The sequence below is a fragment of the Pongo abelii genome, chromosome 9 (genome assembly GCF_028885655.2).
Source record: "Pongo abelii isolate AG06213 chromosome 9, NHGRI_mPonAbe1-v2.0_pri, whole genome shotgun sequence".
Classification (NCBI taxonomy): domain Eukaryota; kingdom Metazoa; phylum Chordata; class Mammalia; order Primates; family Hominidae; genus Pongo; species Pongo abelii.
In genome coordinates this window covers 90735314-90753489 of record NC_071994.2, presented here as the reverse complement: position 1 = coordinate 90753489, position 18176 = coordinate 90735314, and the positions used below count along the sequence as shown (strand labels likewise).

The following is an 18176-nucleotide window of genomic DNA, read 5'->3' as shown; positions in this document are numbered from 1 at the left end:
CTTCCCCTACCATTTCAGCTCTCTCCTTTCTCCTACCTCCTACTCTCTGTGCTGGTCATTGATTTCCTTAAAGTCTCCCAAACATAGCATGCTCTATCTTATCTGTTATTCTTCAAAAATGCTTGGACCATTCTTTCTCCCCCTTCATCCAATTGATACTTAGCCTAATGCTCAGCTTCAGAGAGCTTCTGGGTCTGATTCACTATTCAGTCCTGTCTCAACACTTACCAAAACACATTATAATTGCCTGCTTAGATTGATGCTCATCTGCCCTTAGACTCTAAGTAAATGAGAGCAAGAATCACATCTATCTTGTTCAGCATGATGTCCCTCACTCGGAGCAAGTTCTGAGAAGTTAGAAATAACAGGCACTAAGTCCATATTTGTCAAATCAGTCATCAATAAGAAACTTCAGTTCCTTTAGTTCCTTAGTTCCCAAGAACCTTCTATTGGAAGGGATATTTCTCACTACTTTGGGCCTCTATAGATTTTACCTCCACATGTTTTACAGATTTATTATATTCTACCTTTCACTGTATTTACATAATTTCTCTCTGTTATTGGACAAGTTTCTTATGTACAAGCTCCATGTTCAAATCATCTTTTTTTCTCTAGATGATAAATTACACAGCTTTATGTATATTCTGACTCTAATAAATGTTTACTGAATTAATTAATGAATTAAAGGAGTTTAAATGTTATATTTTATAGCTTTCAAATAGGCCAGTTTATAGAGAGCATATGCTTTGAGATTAGAAGTACTGGGTGATAAATCTAAATAGGTAAATTTATATCAGATGGTGGAATATCTAGTATCGCCAGGTAAGAGAACATAATAGTTTAGAAACTGGAGGTTTGTTGAGGATTTCTGAACCAAAAAGGTATATTATCACAGCTCATACTAATGAAATGAATCTGTCCTTAAGATACATTTTATGGTACGGAAATACAGTTCTATCCTGCATTCATACTTAGAGTTTGGTTTTGGAAGAAAGTGGATCTTGCTACTGTTGGTGATTCAGAACTTTTTTCAGAGTTCTGGAAGAAAAACCTGAATACAGAAGACAACTATCAGGCCCATTATGTTGGTACTGTTTCTCAGTGTTACTCATGGTTCTAACTCTGACAAAATTGCTCCAGTGCATTCTCTAGTTACAGGTAACCCATTATTCAGTACCCAGGAATGTCACGACAGTAGATGTGTATCTCAAAGCTATGCTTAATTTGTTTCCCAACAGGTTCTCTGACTCTGAAAACACATCATGTTCAGGATTCCAAAATGGGATTTGTGATCAACGCCATCTATTCGATGGCCTACGGGCTCCACAACATGCAGATGTCCCTCTGCCCAGGCTATGCAGGACTCTGTGATGCCATGAAGCCAATTGATGGACGGAAACTTTTGGAGTCCCTGATGAAAACCAATTTTACTGGGGTTTCTGGAGATACGATCCTATTCGATGAGAATGGAGACTCTCCAGGAAGGTATTGTTACAATTCTCCTCTAGACAGTAGAGACTGAACAACAGCCAACTCTTGATCATGAAATGTCTCTTTCTCTCCTTTGTGGTTAATCTAGGTTTCCTGGTAATGTTTCCCCTTCCCTGACATCCCAAATGAGCAAAGATAGAGAGAAGAAGCCCCATTTCCTGTGGCCAGGAAAAAAGCATTTGTGCTGATGTCCAAAATGTGCTTTGGGAATCATCACATTTCAGAGACCTAAACTAAGAGGCAGGAACCTCACATGATCATAGATAAATATAAACCATCTCTGTGGTTTCTCTGTACATGCTTGTCATGTTATTCCCCATATTCGGATATTTTCTTGTGTAATAGAACTATTCTGAAATAGGAACAATTTGATTTCTGGTAATCCAGAAATAGGGCTGAGGTTCTCTTCTGTTGTTTGCTGTACCTACAGCAAGTGAGTCATAAGTCATATTTTATTTTATTATTCTCCAGCTGGATCACTTTCTTCCTTGTTAAGGACTAAATTGTTTTTTTCCTCTGAAATTTTACCTTTTATTATTTGTAGAGGAACTTGAGGAACATAAACTCATAAGTATAGGTCAGTCCCCAGAGAAATCACTAAGTACCCAGAACTTATCATAATTCACATTTATCTTCTACTCCAAATTCTTAAATTACTCTACACAGTCATTTAAGACTTATAGACACTTTTAATCTATAAGGAATAATGCCATTGAAATGATATTTTGAGTTGTAGCAGGGCTGAGTCTTCACTCAGTCTTGTATCAAAACAGTAGGGTCCTTTGGTCCCTCAGTGCCCTTCTAGCAATAGCTCATACTTAACAACTGTGCTTGGAAAACTGTCTATACACTCTCTTTGTAGTTGACCCTGCCAAGAGGTTTCATGAATCCTCAACAATTCACACCACACGTGCCCACACATTCTGTCAGCAACCTTGGTTTATCACACTTCTACATTCTAAGATGAGCTGGAGCTTATCCCAAATGCAGCTGTTACTATTTCACATGCCAGACTTATAAGTGATAGCTAGTTTCAGGTCATACAGCCAAATGAAAACCTAGGTTTTATTTTTTTTTCTATTCCAGAGACTTGAAGAATATTGCTATAACTAGGCTGTTTGCCAAAATAAGCTGAATTTTCACATGTTGTTTTCTACTTTTTGGCTCTTCCGTATATCCATGAAGGAAAAAATACAAGCATTTTCTCAGGGCCAAACAAAACTTCATAGTTGTAAATCTTTTAAGGGCAGGCTGACCAATGAGCTCAGTCTTTAGGCTCAGGTCAAGGCCTGGGCTCAGATATCTGCACATGAATTTATTATACCCATGTGCATCTCTAGAGTTCTGACATCAGCTTAGGACTTGCTGATAGAATCTGATGACTGTAGCTCCACCAATTCAAGAGTTTTTATGTCAGGTACCCAAACCATTCCACAAACCAGGGAGGGAGGAGATGCCTCAGAAGGTCCGGCTCTATTCCAATGGGAAACCTTGATGGATCTGGCAGAACATCGCTGCCTTATTCATAATCATCCAAATATGTTGTAAGTGGTTCTTAATCTTTTTTTGGAACAATCATCCCTTCAAGACTCAGACAAAATGTATAGATATTCTTTCAAGAACAACATACTTAAAATTTTGCAAACAATTTCTGGGAATTCAGGATTGCTTTGAGTCTATCCTTGCACTACTAGGTTTGAGTATAACATTAACCCATGAATAAATTATCAGAGTTGGCCTCTAAGGGCATGAAGCAGACTCAGGAAAAGGTGAATTACCACCTTTTGTTTCTCCAAATAATCCAGTTACATTTACAAAAAAAATTATAACTAGCATATATTGAGCGTGTGTTCTGAGCCAAACACTAAGCCAAGTGTTCTACTTTTTAATCCTATGAGGTAAGTAATGTTACCATTCTTTTTTCCAGCTAAAGAAAACCAAGGCTTAGAAAAGTTCAATGACTTGCCCAAAAACACAATCTAGTAAATGATAGAGTCAAAATTTTAACTCTGTCTCCTGGGCTTCAACTTCTAACCTTATACAACAGCCTGACAATTAATCAACCAGGATCAAAATTTTAAAGACACTGTATTCTGAGAAAATTTCTTTGTAGACATTAGGTTGTTATTTTTGTGGGGTAAAAGCATTCTGCCAGATCAAAGGCATTCCTGGCTGAGTGAGAAAGCAAAAGATCCTGGGGTGATTAAGGAATCCTCTACAATTCCAGAGTTACAAGTGGAGGATCCTAAACAGAGGAAGCTGAGAGAGATGGCAACTCACTCTGGCACACACTTGCAGACTGTTAGAACGCACGTTTTAATCATTGTTTTTAAATCTCGCATCTGATTAGTCTACTATCAGTACCCAATGGTCTAATGAAAACCACGGTGCCAGGTGTTACAGAACCCAGAATTTTTGAATTTACAAAAGCCTACACAATCATATAATGCCCCTAACATAATATGTAACAGCACTCTCTAATAAACACATTAATATTTCTGCAGCAAAACATATGAATATTCACATTAATTGTGATAAACAAGACTATAAATAGCCTCATTTAGTTCCAGTCACATTTCATCCCTAGATAAAGTTCAGGTAATGTCATGTTTTGCTGCCAAGTGAGTTAAAAAAAAAAAAAAAAAAAAACAATTTTCAGAGCTCTAAAGATTTCACAATTACAGATAAGAAATATGGACCTTTACCATTTTACCATTAACAGACTAGATCACCAGTCATCAGTCATCAAACTATGATCTGCAGACCACATGGAGTCTGCTGCTTGTTTTTATAAGATAGGTTTTTTGGAACCCAGTCACATTCATTTATTTAGGTGCTATAGCTGCTTGTACACGACAATGGCAGAGGTGAGTAGAAACCATCTCAAAGCCCAAAATATTTACCATACGTCCCCTCACAGCAAAAGTTTGCTAATCTCCGGTTTAGGGACTGCATTGAGAATTAAAGTTTAAGATGCGTCGCTGCCACCTGGAATTGACCATAATAGGCAGAGGAAACATGGACACCCAATGTTAGACTGAGTACAACTAACTAATTAAAGCAAAAAACTAAAACATTGTATTGTGGGGTTTGTAAGTATATGGGTGCAAAGTATTTGAAAACAATGGCAAAAATGAAAAAGAATTTGAAATTGCACAAGGCCAAATTTCTTATATTTTACATTAAGTGACTCAATATTAAGTAGAATAAAAATGCATATTGTAATCTCTTGAGCAACCACAAAAATTTTAATACAAAGAGGAGTATTTAAAAGCCAATAGAGAGATAAGAAAGAACAAAAGAGAGAAAAAGAATGAGAGAGAGAGAGAAAGAAAAAAAGAAAGAAAGAGAGAGAAAGAAAGAAAGAAAGAAAAGAAAGAAAAGAAAAGAAAAGGCCCAAAATAGGGCAGGAAAGAAAGAACAGAGGAGCACAAACAGATGCGGTAAATAGAAAATATGAGGCTAGAATAGTAGAAATGGCCGAGAAGGACTTTGTGTGCACGCGGATTCTTGATGTATGTCTCTGCTCATAGAAACAGATGTTCTGCTTCAATGTCCAGATTTTCCTGGTAAAAAATCTGTGTCATAAGAAACAAAGAGACATGCCCAAGGTTGCATAGTCAATTAAATAACAGGGCAAGGACATATGCAAATCTCAGGCACAATCATCAAGTAAAAATTTACCTTCTTTTTTTTTCTTATATTACATTTGAAATGGTTCAATGTATTAATATATAGTATAAAAGTGTTGCATTATGAGGTGCCATTCACGTGTTTGGTCTAACTAACTCTGTGATCTCTCATTACTCTGTGATTATCCAACGCCAAAGGCACAGATCATTGTAATTGCTTTGTTGTATGGGCCAGGGTTTGGGAGTATCTATTATGCCAACCCACAGATAATTTAGCACACATTTAAGAATTTTTAACAAAAGCACCTTAGCATCGGAATTATAGATTGAAAGAGCCTTAGGACCCACATAAATGCAATACTCTTCAGTCTTCTCCAAATGATCTTTCACTTTCTCTAATAACAACCCTGTTTCAGCCCCTTGAATAAATCCCTCATTATCATCCGAAGACAATCTTCTCTAATTTTCAGAGTTCTAGCCATTTAGAAAGTTCCTTATTTCTGTTCAATTGAAACCTGACTTTCTCAAGTTTACCTTAAGTGCTTTAATAGAACTTTTTGTTGTTGTTATTGTAACATATTTTGTTTATTTTGATTTTGAGCAATATATAAAATTTATTTTTAAAATTATTTAGAATATTCTAGGTTTAAATTGTGGCTGGTTAAGGAAGAGCAGACATGAGGAGGTAGAGAGTAAGGGGAAGGAAGGGACAGGTATTAAAGAAGATAAATTACATATACAAACACACTGTGCAGAGAAAAACATTTCAGAAGCAGAGAAATATAGAAACCAAGAGGTGCAATGAGAAAGAAAGGCCGGGGGAGGGTGAGGGAAGGGGAGGGAGAGGGGGAAGGGGTGGGAGGGAGGGAGAGGGGGAAGGGGTGGGAGGGAGGGAAAGGGTAAGAGGGAGGGGGGAAGGGGGGAAGGGAGAGGGGGAAGGAGTGGGGGGGAGGGAGAAGGGGAAGGGGTGGGGGGAGGGAGAGGGAGAAGGGGTGGGGGGGAGGCAGAGGGGGGAGGGAGAGGGGGAAGGGGTGGGGGGGAGGGAGAGGGGGAAGGGGTGGGGGGGAGGGAGAGGGGGAAGGGGTGGGGGGAGGGAGAGGGGGAAGGGGTGGGGGGAGGGAGGGGGAAGGGGTGGGGGGAGGGAGGGGGGTAGGGATAGGGGGGAGGGAGAGGTAGAAGGGGGAAGGGGGAGAGGGAGAGGGAGAAGGAGCAGGAGGAAGAGGGAGAAGGAGCAGGAGGAAGAGGGAGGAGGAGGATTGAGGAAGAAGAGAAGGAGGAGGAGATACATGGGAGGAAGGGGATGGGAAGGAGAAAAAAGAAACTGGGCTGGAGATTTATATTAAAATGTCTTGTGATTGGAATGACACACTAATCTTTGCTTCTGACACTGAATATGTGCAAGTTGGATCTTTACTAAAGCCATCAAAAACAAAGAGCACACTGAATTACTGTTTTTTTGTTTTCTTTTGAGACAGAGTCTCACTCTGTCGCCCAGGCTGGAGTGCAGTGGCGCGATCTAGGCTCACTGCAATCTCCGCCTCCGGGGTTCACGCCATTCTCCTGCCTCAGCCTCCCAAGTAGCTGGGACTACAGGCGCCTGCCACCACGCCCGGCTAATTTTTTGTATTTTTAGTAGAGACGGGGTTTCACCATGTTAGCCAGGATGGTCTCGATCTCCTGACCTCATGATCTGCCCGCCTCAGCCTCCCAAAGTGCTGGGATTACAGGCGTGAGCCACCGCGCCTGGCCTCCTGTTATTTTATTGGAAAACAAAATACAGTCTTCTAGATTGAATCATGGCTAAAGATTGCAAGAAGCCATTATGTCTTTTGATTCTTAACTAAAAGTTACATAAGAGTATGTTTTAAACATTCACTTTATTTTCCTTTTGTTGGAGAATAAAAGCTATATTCTATCTCTGAAAATTAAAGGGGCTCATACCAATTCACAAGTGAAGGGGAGAATATTCTTTTGTGGAGACATATTATCTATTTCTTTTTTTAGTGTACTAAAAAAAGATTTTTAAAGCAATGTTCTATTTTCACAGCTTAAGCCGTGAGTGATAATATCTCTTTGTGTTTGCCTTGTATTAAGAAACAATGACCAGAAATCTAAAGGCTAATTCCAAAGGGAGAGTTCATTGTCTCTAATGTAATTATAACAAGTTTATTGAGTTCAATTGAAATTAAAGTTTAACTTTCCTTAAAACAAGTTCCCTGTCAAATATGATTTTCCAATCTATAGAGTTTTCATGTTTATTTTTCAAAAACTGGATCCCTTTACTTTTTACCATTTGTCATACATAAAACAAAGAGGCATGGATATAGAGATAAAAGCCTTACAATATAAATTGGTTCAAATTTTTATAATATTGAAGCAAGGAAAATATGATCTCTTAGCTCTACCCAGGATTTGGAGCAGTACCCAGGATTTGGAGCAGTCTAGTAAGGAAGAAGGAACTGCAGACTTGAAATCTAAAGGCTTGGTTTAGGTCCCAGCTCTGATGCTTACATACTCTGTAATCTGTACTAATTAACATCACTGAGCTTCAGTCCGTTATCTGTAAAATTAACAGTATGAACTAAACTTTTCAGACTTAAGAATTGCTAGAAACAGAGTTGATAGCTCATTTTTGAGTAAGGAATGACACCCACATATTTCTTCAAATTATCAGCAGCAAAGAAACAAGTCTGAGACTGACATTTCTCTTTCTCCCGTCCTACAATCTTCAAAGGTTATTTGCTCATAGAAAGTCACCCTTTGAATACTTAAAGCTCATATATTTGAAGTAGCCAATGACATAACACATGAGTTCTTTTTACTTCAGTGTTCTGTGCTCTAATATCTCAACTCATTGCATGCACAGAGGCCACAGGATAATTGTGACCAAGAGGGAAGGAAAGTATCCTATAAATTGGTATTTTTGATTTAGAAGTAGAATTTAGACAGTTACACCAAATTGTTACCGACTGCAGGAAAATCCTCAAGTTACTGAACAACCAAAAAAACAAGAATGAGGTAAAAAAAAAAAAAGACTACAGTAAAAAATGTGACTGGGGGTGAAAACAGAATGGCATCATTTTATAACATAGGTTTCAATAAATTGATGCCAGTTTTGTTCTCAGTATTTCTGTACAGAACATTGGTTTGTGTATAGTAATCTCATCACTTGAATCCAAAAGCGAGAACATTTTCCGTTCATATCAATTTCCAGATAGCTACACATGCTGAGCATAGGAAGTTGGAGGAGGCATTTATATGTCTATCTGTCAGTACTATAAGTCCTGAGGGGGTAAACTGTATAAAATACTATGTGAACACAGTGTGTACCTGAGACATACCTGAAGAAACTGAGATAGTGGTGATATTGCTTATCCAATATCCTCAAATTGGAAAATTATTTCAGAGATTCTTCTCTAGAAATGAGCTTACTTATAAGAAAAGGCTTGTAAGTTAGCACATTGATTTTCTCTTTTTACATTTCTATCCACATACTCAAAAAACAATAGCTAGCAAAGGCTGAGAACTCACAAGGAACTACTCTCTTCCAGGATTTTTACATTGCATGAGGTGCTTTAGAAGCTATTTTCAAACTTTTTTAAACGTCACTCTCAAAATTATCTTTGTACAATGAATTTAGCCATTGATAATGGGCAAAGTAAGAAAGGTAAAATGAGTCTGTTTGTAAATTATCCCTATATCCCCTAAAGCTGAAAATAAGATGAAAGATTTACAAAATTTCTCACTTGGTTAGTAAATGTAAGTTTTATCATTTTACTTGAATACAGACAAAAACCTTTCTATCTTTTGTAGAAGCCTAACAGTAGTACTTGTTTAAACTTCTTGAAGTTATTTCGAAACTGTCTTTCATCCTGCTGAGGTCAAGTCACCTTCTCACATGGGATTACTTTCTATTTCAGGTGTAAGCTTGAAAGTACAAAAATGGTCTGTGCAGAGAAAGTGAAATCGACAGATTTTTTTTGTTATTCTAAGTGTACTGTCATAGAAAATTCCAGTGTTACTTATATGACAGTAGACACATTTTTGGGAATAAAATATATTGCCTTTTCAAAGCTGAATATTTACATCTTAAGCTGCATAATTATCATATTCTTATTCCTAAGGTATGAAATAATGAATTTCAAGGAAATGGGAAAAGATTACTTTGATTATATCAACGTTGGAAGTTGGGACAATGGAGAATTAAAAATGGATGATGATGAAGTATGGTCCAAGAAAAGCAACATCATCAGATCTGTATGCAGTGAACCATGTGAGAAAGGCCAGATCAAGGTAAAATGGAATCTATGTTTCTTTCATTTTTGTTGTAAATTCAACAGTGTTAATTATCCTTGGCTATTTTTAAAGATTTTAGACACTTATTTTACTTTTTATATTGTAAGCTTCTAATGTCAGAAATTCTTACTCATTCCTTGTGAAATCCCATGTGCAACTCACAATAGTCTTATTAGTTGGTTTGATTGAACCAGTTGATGAGTCATGTTTTCCCACACCCTTTCTGCTCATACAAGCCTTTAAAGACATAACTTCCTGGGAATAAAGTTTACAGTTAGAAAAGACACTAATTCTAATTTATTTAATAAATATTCATCAAATGTTTATTAATATAATAGTTAATATTGATTAGGCAAAAATCAATAAGACACGCTTTATTGTCAGAAGACTTACAGTCTATGTGAGAAAATATCATGGACACAGATAAGCAATATCATGTAAAATGTGATGATTTCGTTAAGAAAGAAAAGAAGAGGGCTATATAAGTTTGCACAAAAGGGATAGAGATATTTCTACTGAATAAAATGTCAAACATTGGACCATAGAAAATGAGTATGATTTCAGCGAGAGAACATTTACATAGAAAGAACAGTAAAAGAAAAGGGACAAAAGTGGTCAATTGAAGACTGTCCAGCAACAAGTGAATAATCCAGAGTGCAATGCTCTAAATGGTTATTATAAAAGAGAAAGTTGAAATAAGTTGAACCCAGATTTGTGGAGAGTTTTGAACATCATACTAAATACATAGAACTTAATTTCTATTAAACTGGGGTCAGAGAATAATTTTGACCAAGATGCTGGCATAAGTTGAGCTGTGGTAAGGAAGATGAATAAATAGATTTATAAAACAAGAAAGAAGAGACAAGTTAGAAGGATGCTGTGATAGTGGTAACAAGGCCTTGAATTAGGGAAGAAATAGAACGGAAAGGGGCCAGAAGACATATTTGGAGAAAACATTTGTAGATTCAGTCAGGCTGACAACCAATTTGATGTCGAGTTGTGGAAGATAAAGAAGTCAACACAATCAACTGAAATTCTAAGTGTTAGTAACTATAAGGTTGCATTTCCAGGGATAGAAAAATGAGGATGGCCTTAGAGAAAAGACAATTGGTTACTTTGGGGGCATGTTGGTTTTAAAATAGCCATCCAGTGATTAAAAGCTTGGTCTAGAGCAATGAAAAATAAAGCTAAGAATACAGATTTAGGAATTGATTGAATAGAGTTAAAGTTGAAGCTATTAAAATAAATAAAATTGCAGAACCTAAAAGTGTAAATAAAAAATAAATACGGATCAAGAATATACCTTGGAGAATTTCTGCTTTCAAAGTATAAAAAAGGAAGAAAAGGTAGAGGCTGAGCAGCAACAGGTACAGAGAGAGAGACAACCAGAGAGCACACTGTCACATAAGATGGTAGTCAGTGGAAGAGAAAGGTCAAGGAAGAGGAACAATGAGGGAAAGGCATGAAAATTGAGGGTTCACCCTTCATCTGGGCCTGCCAGATTGAACAGAATGTAATGGCAATTGAGTATCAAGATGAATGGATAAAGAAAATGTAGTATATCTACATAATAGAATACTATTCAACCATAACAAAGAATGAAATCCTGTCATTCACAGCAACGTGGACAGAACTGGAGAACAGAATGTTAAGTGAAATAAGCCAAGGACAGAAAATTAAACATCACGTGTTCTCACTTATATGTGCAAGATAAAAAATGTTGATCTCACAGAAGTAAAAATTAAAACAGAGCATACTAGACGGTAGGAAGGGAAGGAGGAAGAGAGGGATAGGCAGAACTTTGTTAAACGAAGCAAAATCACGGCTAGATAGGAGGAATAAATTCTAGTGTTCTTTAGCACTGTAGGATGAATATAGTTAAAAGTAATCTATAGTTTCAAATAGCTAGAAGGAGGATACTGAACATTCCTAACATGAAGAAATAATAAATATTTGAGATGATGGCTATGCTAATTAACCTGATCTGATCGCTATACATTATGTGTATCAAAACATCACTATGTAACCCATAAATATGTACAATTATTATGTGTCAATTGAAAAAAATAAAGAGTATAAGAAAAAGAAGTATGTGATAAAAAAGCATGTAAGGGATAATTTGGTAATTTGAGGACATTAAAAAATTACTCTTAGGCTAAAGAAGATGTGGCCACACTTACAGGAAATGAAAATTCAATGAAGGAAGAGAAGACAAAGATATAATAAACAGGGAGTTAGGGCAGCTATTGATATGCAATGCCATAGGGAAAAATGACATCAAAATAATTTATTTGCTAATCAAAGAGTTCTTGGAGCACTACCATACCACATTTCAGGCAATGTATTCCTAGAGCCATTGGACTTGGTGTTTTCAATCAACCTTACCTTCACTCTGTTTAGAAGACATTTCATGTGTTTTTTCATCTGTGATTAAGACTGAAACTGAAATATTTTAATACTGATAGTAAGGCCCTGAAAGGGTAGGTCTGAAGATTTGGAAAGCATAAGACCAGAAAGAAGAAAGATAAGGTAAATGAAGATAAAAATAAATTCATTAATGTCTGCTAAATGGCTCAAAATATTAGATATCTGAAATTTTCTGTATGTCTTGTTATGGTATATAGCAAGAGCTGGTAAACTGTGGCCCACAGACTAAATCTGACCTACTACCTGTCTTTGTAAATAAAGTTTTATTAAAATACAGCCAAGCTCATTTGTGTATATATTCTCCATGGCTACTTTCCTGCTACAGTGGCAGAGTTGGATAGCTGAGTTGCTGAGTTGCAATAGAGACTGTATGGCCCAAAGCCTAAATATTTACAATTTGGTCCTTTGTACAAAATAATGTTTGCTAACACTTGTTATATCAAGACAAAAGAGGTTTCCACCTTGGCCAATTATCTTGCAGTTAAACTCTTCATTGTGAGGGGTTTAAATTCATGTACAATTATTTACATATCCACCAAGAATATCAATATGCATAATTTCCAGTGCTTCCTGTAGAAAGATTACACAGTGTAAATTACCACATAATTTTTGTTTATTTTTGACCCTTCACAGCAATACATTTTGAAAATGTAACTTCTAGGGCCGGGCGGGGTGGCTCACGCCTGTAATCCCAGCACTTTGAGAGGCCGAGGCGGGCGGATCACAAGGTCAGGAGATCGAGACCATCCTGGCTAACATGGTAAAACTCCGTCTCTACTAAAAATACAAAAAAATTAGCCAGGCGAGGTGGCAGGAGCCTGTAGTCCCAGCTACTCCGGAGGCTGAGGCTGGAGAATGGCGTGAACCCGGGAGGCGGAGCTTGCAGTGAGCTGAGATCGCGCCACTGCACTCCAGCCTGGGTGACAGAATGAGACTCCGTCAAAAAGAAAGAAAGAAACAGAGAAAGAGAAAAAGAGAGAGAGAGAAGGAGGGAGGGAGGGAAGGAAGGAAGGGAAAATGTAACTTCCAACGCAGATTTTTTTTTTTTTTTTTTTTTTGAAACGGAGTCTCGCTCTGTCTCCAGGCTGGAGTGCAGTGGCACAATCTCGGCTCACTGCAACCTCCGCCTCCCGGGTTCAAGTGATTCTCCTGCCTCAGCCTCCAGAGTAGCTGAGATTACAGGTGCGCACCACCACACCTGGCTAATGTTTTTGTATTTTTAGTAGAGGCGAGGTTTCACCATGTTGGCCAGGATGGTCTCAATCTCCTGACCTCGTGATCCACCCACCTCAGCCTTCCAAAGTGCTGGGATTACAGGCGTGAGCCACCGCACCCAGCCTATTATCATATTTTTAATACTGGTTATTTTGTGATAATATTTGCTTAGTCCTTTTTTAAAAATCCCAAACTCCGTTTTCCTAACCAGATGTCATTTTTACTCTATTAAATATACAATTTACAAGATTTTCTTAATATGGTTTAAGGTTGTAACGGCAATTTCATTCATGATACCAACATCTCATGGCATTGTCCAGAATTTGTAAACTTAGTTTCCATGAAAGGGTTTAGTCTAGTAAAGGTTCAGATATGTTATATATTGTTATTCATAAAGAAAGCACCGCTGGGTGGGTGCAGTGGCTCATGAGTATAATTTCAACATTTTGGGAGGTTGAGGTGGGAGAATCCCTTGAGCTCAGGAGTTCAAGATCAGCCTAGGCAATTTAGTGAGACCCCATCTCTTCAAAAAAATAAGAAACAAAAGTAATTGGGCATGGTAGCACACATCTGTAGTCCCAGCTATTCAAGAAGCTGAGGTGGGAGGCTCTCTTGGGCTGGGGAGGTCAAGGCTGCCATGAGCCAAGATGGCGCCACCGCACTCCCAGCCTAAGCAACAATGAAAGACTCTGTCTCAAAAAATAAAATAAATAAAAAAGAAAGCACCACTACTTCCAGAATGTTAAATTGCCATGAAAGAGAATTGTCACTACCTCGTGTTCAAAATAAATGTGAAACAGAACATAAAATATGAAAACATAAAACAGTTTCTAAATGATCAGAGGAAAACATATTAAGTTATCACTATTGATTCAAAAAGAGATTGTAATATTGGAATTCTTCTTGGAAAAGGGCATGAACTTATTTTAATAAACACCTGAAATTCACAAACCAATGAAAACTGAACCATAAGAAATCAAGGTATTTCTAGTGGGGGGAAATGCAGCTGCTTTTATTTGCTAATCCCTGCTAAGGTCTGAAAGACACTCCTTCAGCTTTGCAATATGCCTGTTTGCATTACAAAATCTAATAATTGTTCAAGGATGGTTTTGCCAAGTGTGGTATACCTTGAAAATGAAATTCTTCATTTCTGTATATGGACATTTATGTGCATATTATTAATGAAATGGGTAACATTATTAGAGTGTTCTACACTTTACAAATCACTGTGTTGTTTTATTTAATCCTAAGGAAATCCTATAAGGTAGATATTATTATCGTAAAAGCAATAGGTCCAGTTAAAAGAAACTGAGCATTAGCTGGAGGACTGCTCAAGGCTGCACAACTACTTAGTGGCTATAAATAAGACTAGAACCCTGGTGCTACTTCATTCCCAAGCCAGTGCTCTTTCCCCTGCATCTTTCAAAATATCACGCAGTCTATCTTCCAATAGGACTCAATGTTTATAAGCAAGAGCATTTGAAGTCCAACATACATTGTTTGATCCCTCATTTACCCTAACATGCTATGTGAGCTAACTTTACCTTAGTTTTCTCCCCTAAGAAAATAAAAAAAAACAAACCAGCTACTTCATACAGAGCTGTTCTAATGTTTTAATGGGATAACAGTATGTGACAAGTACTAAAGAGCCTGGAAATAGTCGATATTATTATGAAGAATACTTTAATCAGGTCTAAGGAGCACTTTTGCCTCTCTTATTTAGTTACTTTAGGGAAAAGCTATTTCAGGCCCTTTTGCCGTTATTCCCTGCTTGTATTGTTGTAGTTTTAAGAGTCAATACGAGAAATACTACAAAAATGTAAGAAACAGTTGTCAGCTTACAATTATATTTGGCTATAGGTATCTAGCTGATGTTATTATCAAAGGTCATTACTAGAGTCAGCATCTAAGACTAGAAATATAAAGTGCAATCATTACTGTGTCTGGTCATTGCTGAATATTAATCACAGTTTTAATTATTTAAAAGAACATTTAATGAATGCTGTCTATTCCGGAGACGCTTTTCATGCACCAATGGTGGGGAAGAAAAGGTACATCTATTTCGAAAGAATAACATCTGTGACTCTTTCAACTGTTAAATTATTTCAATTATTTTCCATTACCTTAAAAAAGTCAAATAGATTAAGAGGTATATAATAGTCTCAGTGACCTCATCTACCTTCAAACAAAACAAAGCTACCAAAATAGGAAAGAATGGGCTGAATTGTTGAATCAGATTTTTAGTAGAAAGAGATCAAGAGATCATCTCCAGGAAAATCTTAATCTTTTGCTTTGTTCTACCCAATACAAACTCCTAATTATTTTTATCAATATGGACAGATTTTAGAAGATTAGGAAATATACAATGTTTTTTGCCCACAATTATTCAACTAATGGAGGGAAGGAAGCTAAAGTAAATCCAGGGAGCAGAAGTTCTTAACTTAAGGAAAGGAGAAGCAGAGCAGATCCTGGGGTGAATTCAGTTATGTGTATGTACATATGAGCACAAGCACAGGTACTTAATTAAATACAGGTTTCCAAGGCTAATTATCCAAAGACTTGCATTTAATTTAATTCTTTATCCTGCCACCAGCTAACTTTATGATGTTGGACTTGTTTAAACTCAGCCTTACTTTCTTTAATTATAAATTAAGAATATTAACAATTGTACTGCTTATCTGATAACATTTAAAATAATGTATGCGAAAGGCCTTTCTGCTTTGCAAAACAGCACATTGGAATATAGAATTGTTGGATTTTTATCTATGCAAAAAAAATCTAAATTTCAAATATTTGCCTTAGGTGATCCGAAAGGGAGAAGTCAGCTGTTGTTGGACCTGTACACCTTGTAAGGAGAATGAGTATGTCTTTGATGAGTACACATGCAAGGCATGCCAACTGGGGTCTTGGCCCACTGATGATCTCACAGGTAATCTATCACAATCTCACCACATATAAATTAACTGAAAAAAGATGCAGACGTGGGAGAGGGGGGTCACATCCCCAAGCATTACTCATCTTGGGTAGTCTTATTTATGGAACAAATAATTTCCTTGGGAACACAAGCTTCCCAAAGTCTGAGCTACTTATTCAAATCTTCAGATCTCTGGAAGAGAGCTGCCTATATGTCCGTCTTCACTCCAAAATTAGATCAGAATTCCTAGCTTGTCTACTGGGCATTCTTCCCTCATTCCCAGAAGTTCCTAAATAGGGTCCCAGTTACGTGTGTCATTTTAGGTGAAGAGAAAGAAGTTTTAGCCAGTGAGGAAAATATGTCATGACATATCCAAGAACAAAAAGGTATCACTGAATTGGGCAGAATGTCATCTAAAGTTCTCTTCTTCTCTTAATTGTTTTTATTAATTGAAATAGGAGTCCCCAACTAATAAGTTTTTAAGTATTGTTGGCACAGGGCAAGACTTGATTTTACTTATTTTTTTTCTTTTTTGTTTTGTTTTGGCTTTTGCTTCTTTGTGCCAACAGATGTTAAAGAATATGTCATCATGTTCTCCAGTCTATATTTCATAGTCTTTTCTAATTTTTACAATATATAAACAGAATATGATTCCTTTCATACTGTCTTCCAATTTTTCTTCAATAAACATTTATTAAATGCGCTCATGTGCTTATTTTCCTACCACTAAAATAAAAATATAGAAATAAAAGTACTACCTCTATCTTAATGAAGTTCACAGATTAATAAAGGAGGCAAAAAAGTAAAAATATGATTACAATATAATAAGAGGACATAGATTTATAGACATGGGAGCATGAGGAGGGCACCCATGAACTGAGTATACAAGAAAAAGAGGAAAAAAGGCTTGCAGGCAGAGAGCCCTCCATGTGGTATGTCAGGTTGTCTAGTGGTTTTAGAATTCAGATGGATTTAGCACAAAACTTCTAGAGGCTAGAAGATCATAAAGTCATCAGTGTTAGACCCCATCCCTCCCAGGACGAATGATTTTATTCATAGTAGTTGTATTCACTTATTTCAAAAGTCCAGTTATTAAAAATTCCATGATCCTGGGTCTTTCAAGACAGCTCACCTTTTTTTGGTTAAGCTCACCTTTTTTTTTCTTAAAAAAAAAAAAATCTAATTTAATAAAACATCCAAGTGCCTTTTGATTGCATTTTCATCTTATTTTCGCCATTAGACTATGAGCTTTCTGATGCTCTTATTCATCCTGTTTTCCCCAGAGCTGACTCAGTGCTAAACACAAAGCCTTCAATAAATTTTGTTGAATAGATGATCTGTAGTGTGCCTGTGTGCACACACACAGTAAAAATGCCAAAAAGAAAAAAAATACTCTGATTGGTTTTCTTGAAGAAGGGTGTGGAGCAGTATTCCTATCTTTTCTTTATACTATTTATTTACATGTTTTTCTAATTTTAAACTGGATTATTGTGAAAATAAAAAGCTGTCTTGCATCGTCAACTAACTTGCATGGCTAAGCACCTTGTGAATGATTATACAGACGTAACTTTTTGTCTCATGTTCTGTAAGACTATGATATTGAGAATGAACACACTCTTTCTTTCACTATTTCAACAGATAAATATTTTATTATTACTATTTTCATTATAATATTAGGTACTTGAGAAATTGAGGTGAAAAAACAGCAATGCTTCCTGTGTCACTTGTTCCCTATATCCTAGTCCTTATATATCTTACCGTCTTGTGGGGAAAGAGACATAAAACAACACATGCACATGGCTAGTGAGCTCTTTGTTTGCTAATGGGCTATTTGTGTGCCTCACTGACAAATTGTATATGAAGTCAAAGAACAGGAATAAAAACATGGAAATATCAGAGAGGTCATAATTTAAATTTGTGGTCATATAATTTCTCTCTGAAGAAGTAAAAATTAACTGAGACCTAAATGACAAATATAAATATTTAACAAATAATAACTAAGAAGAGATTTCAGTCTGGGGTAACAGCACATGTGAATGTCTGTATATGGGTAAGCAGGCAGGAGAACAGTGTCAGAAGAGGTCAAAAAAGTAGCAGGGGAAAGAACCTATGCAGCCTAGGAGAACATGTTCAGGGTTTGAGTGTTTTATTATTAAGACAATGAGAAATCACTGCAGGGATTTTAGTATAAGAAAAATACA

The 18176-nt window shown here is 36.7% G+C and overlaps 1 protein-coding gene and 1 long non-coding RNA gene across 6 annotated transcripts in view; one reads left to right on the top strand and one right to left on the bottom strand.

Moving 5' to 3' along the window:
- The window catches only part of GRM5 (glutamate metabotropic receptor 5), a 664926-nt gene that overhangs the window by 555270 nt on the left and 91480 nt on the right, over positions 1 to 18176 (top strand). For all 5 annotated transcript variants that reach the window (XM_063711323.1, XM_063711322.1, XM_024255290.3 and 2 more), the window contains 3 exons: positions 1239 to 1485; positions 9248 to 9416; positions 15864 to 15990. In XM_063711323.1, the coding sequence (XP_063567393.1) occupies positions 1239 to 1485; positions 9248 to 9416; positions 15864 to 15990 (543 nt within the window). The remainder of the gene's footprint in view (positions 1 to 1238; positions 1486 to 9247; positions 9417 to 15863; positions 15991 to 18176) is intronic.
- Positions 1 to 18176, bottom strand: part of LOC129048727 (uncharacterized) — a 182068-nt gene that overhangs the window by 81953 nt on the left and 81939 nt on the right. The gene's annotated exons all lie outside the window — the stretch shown is intronic.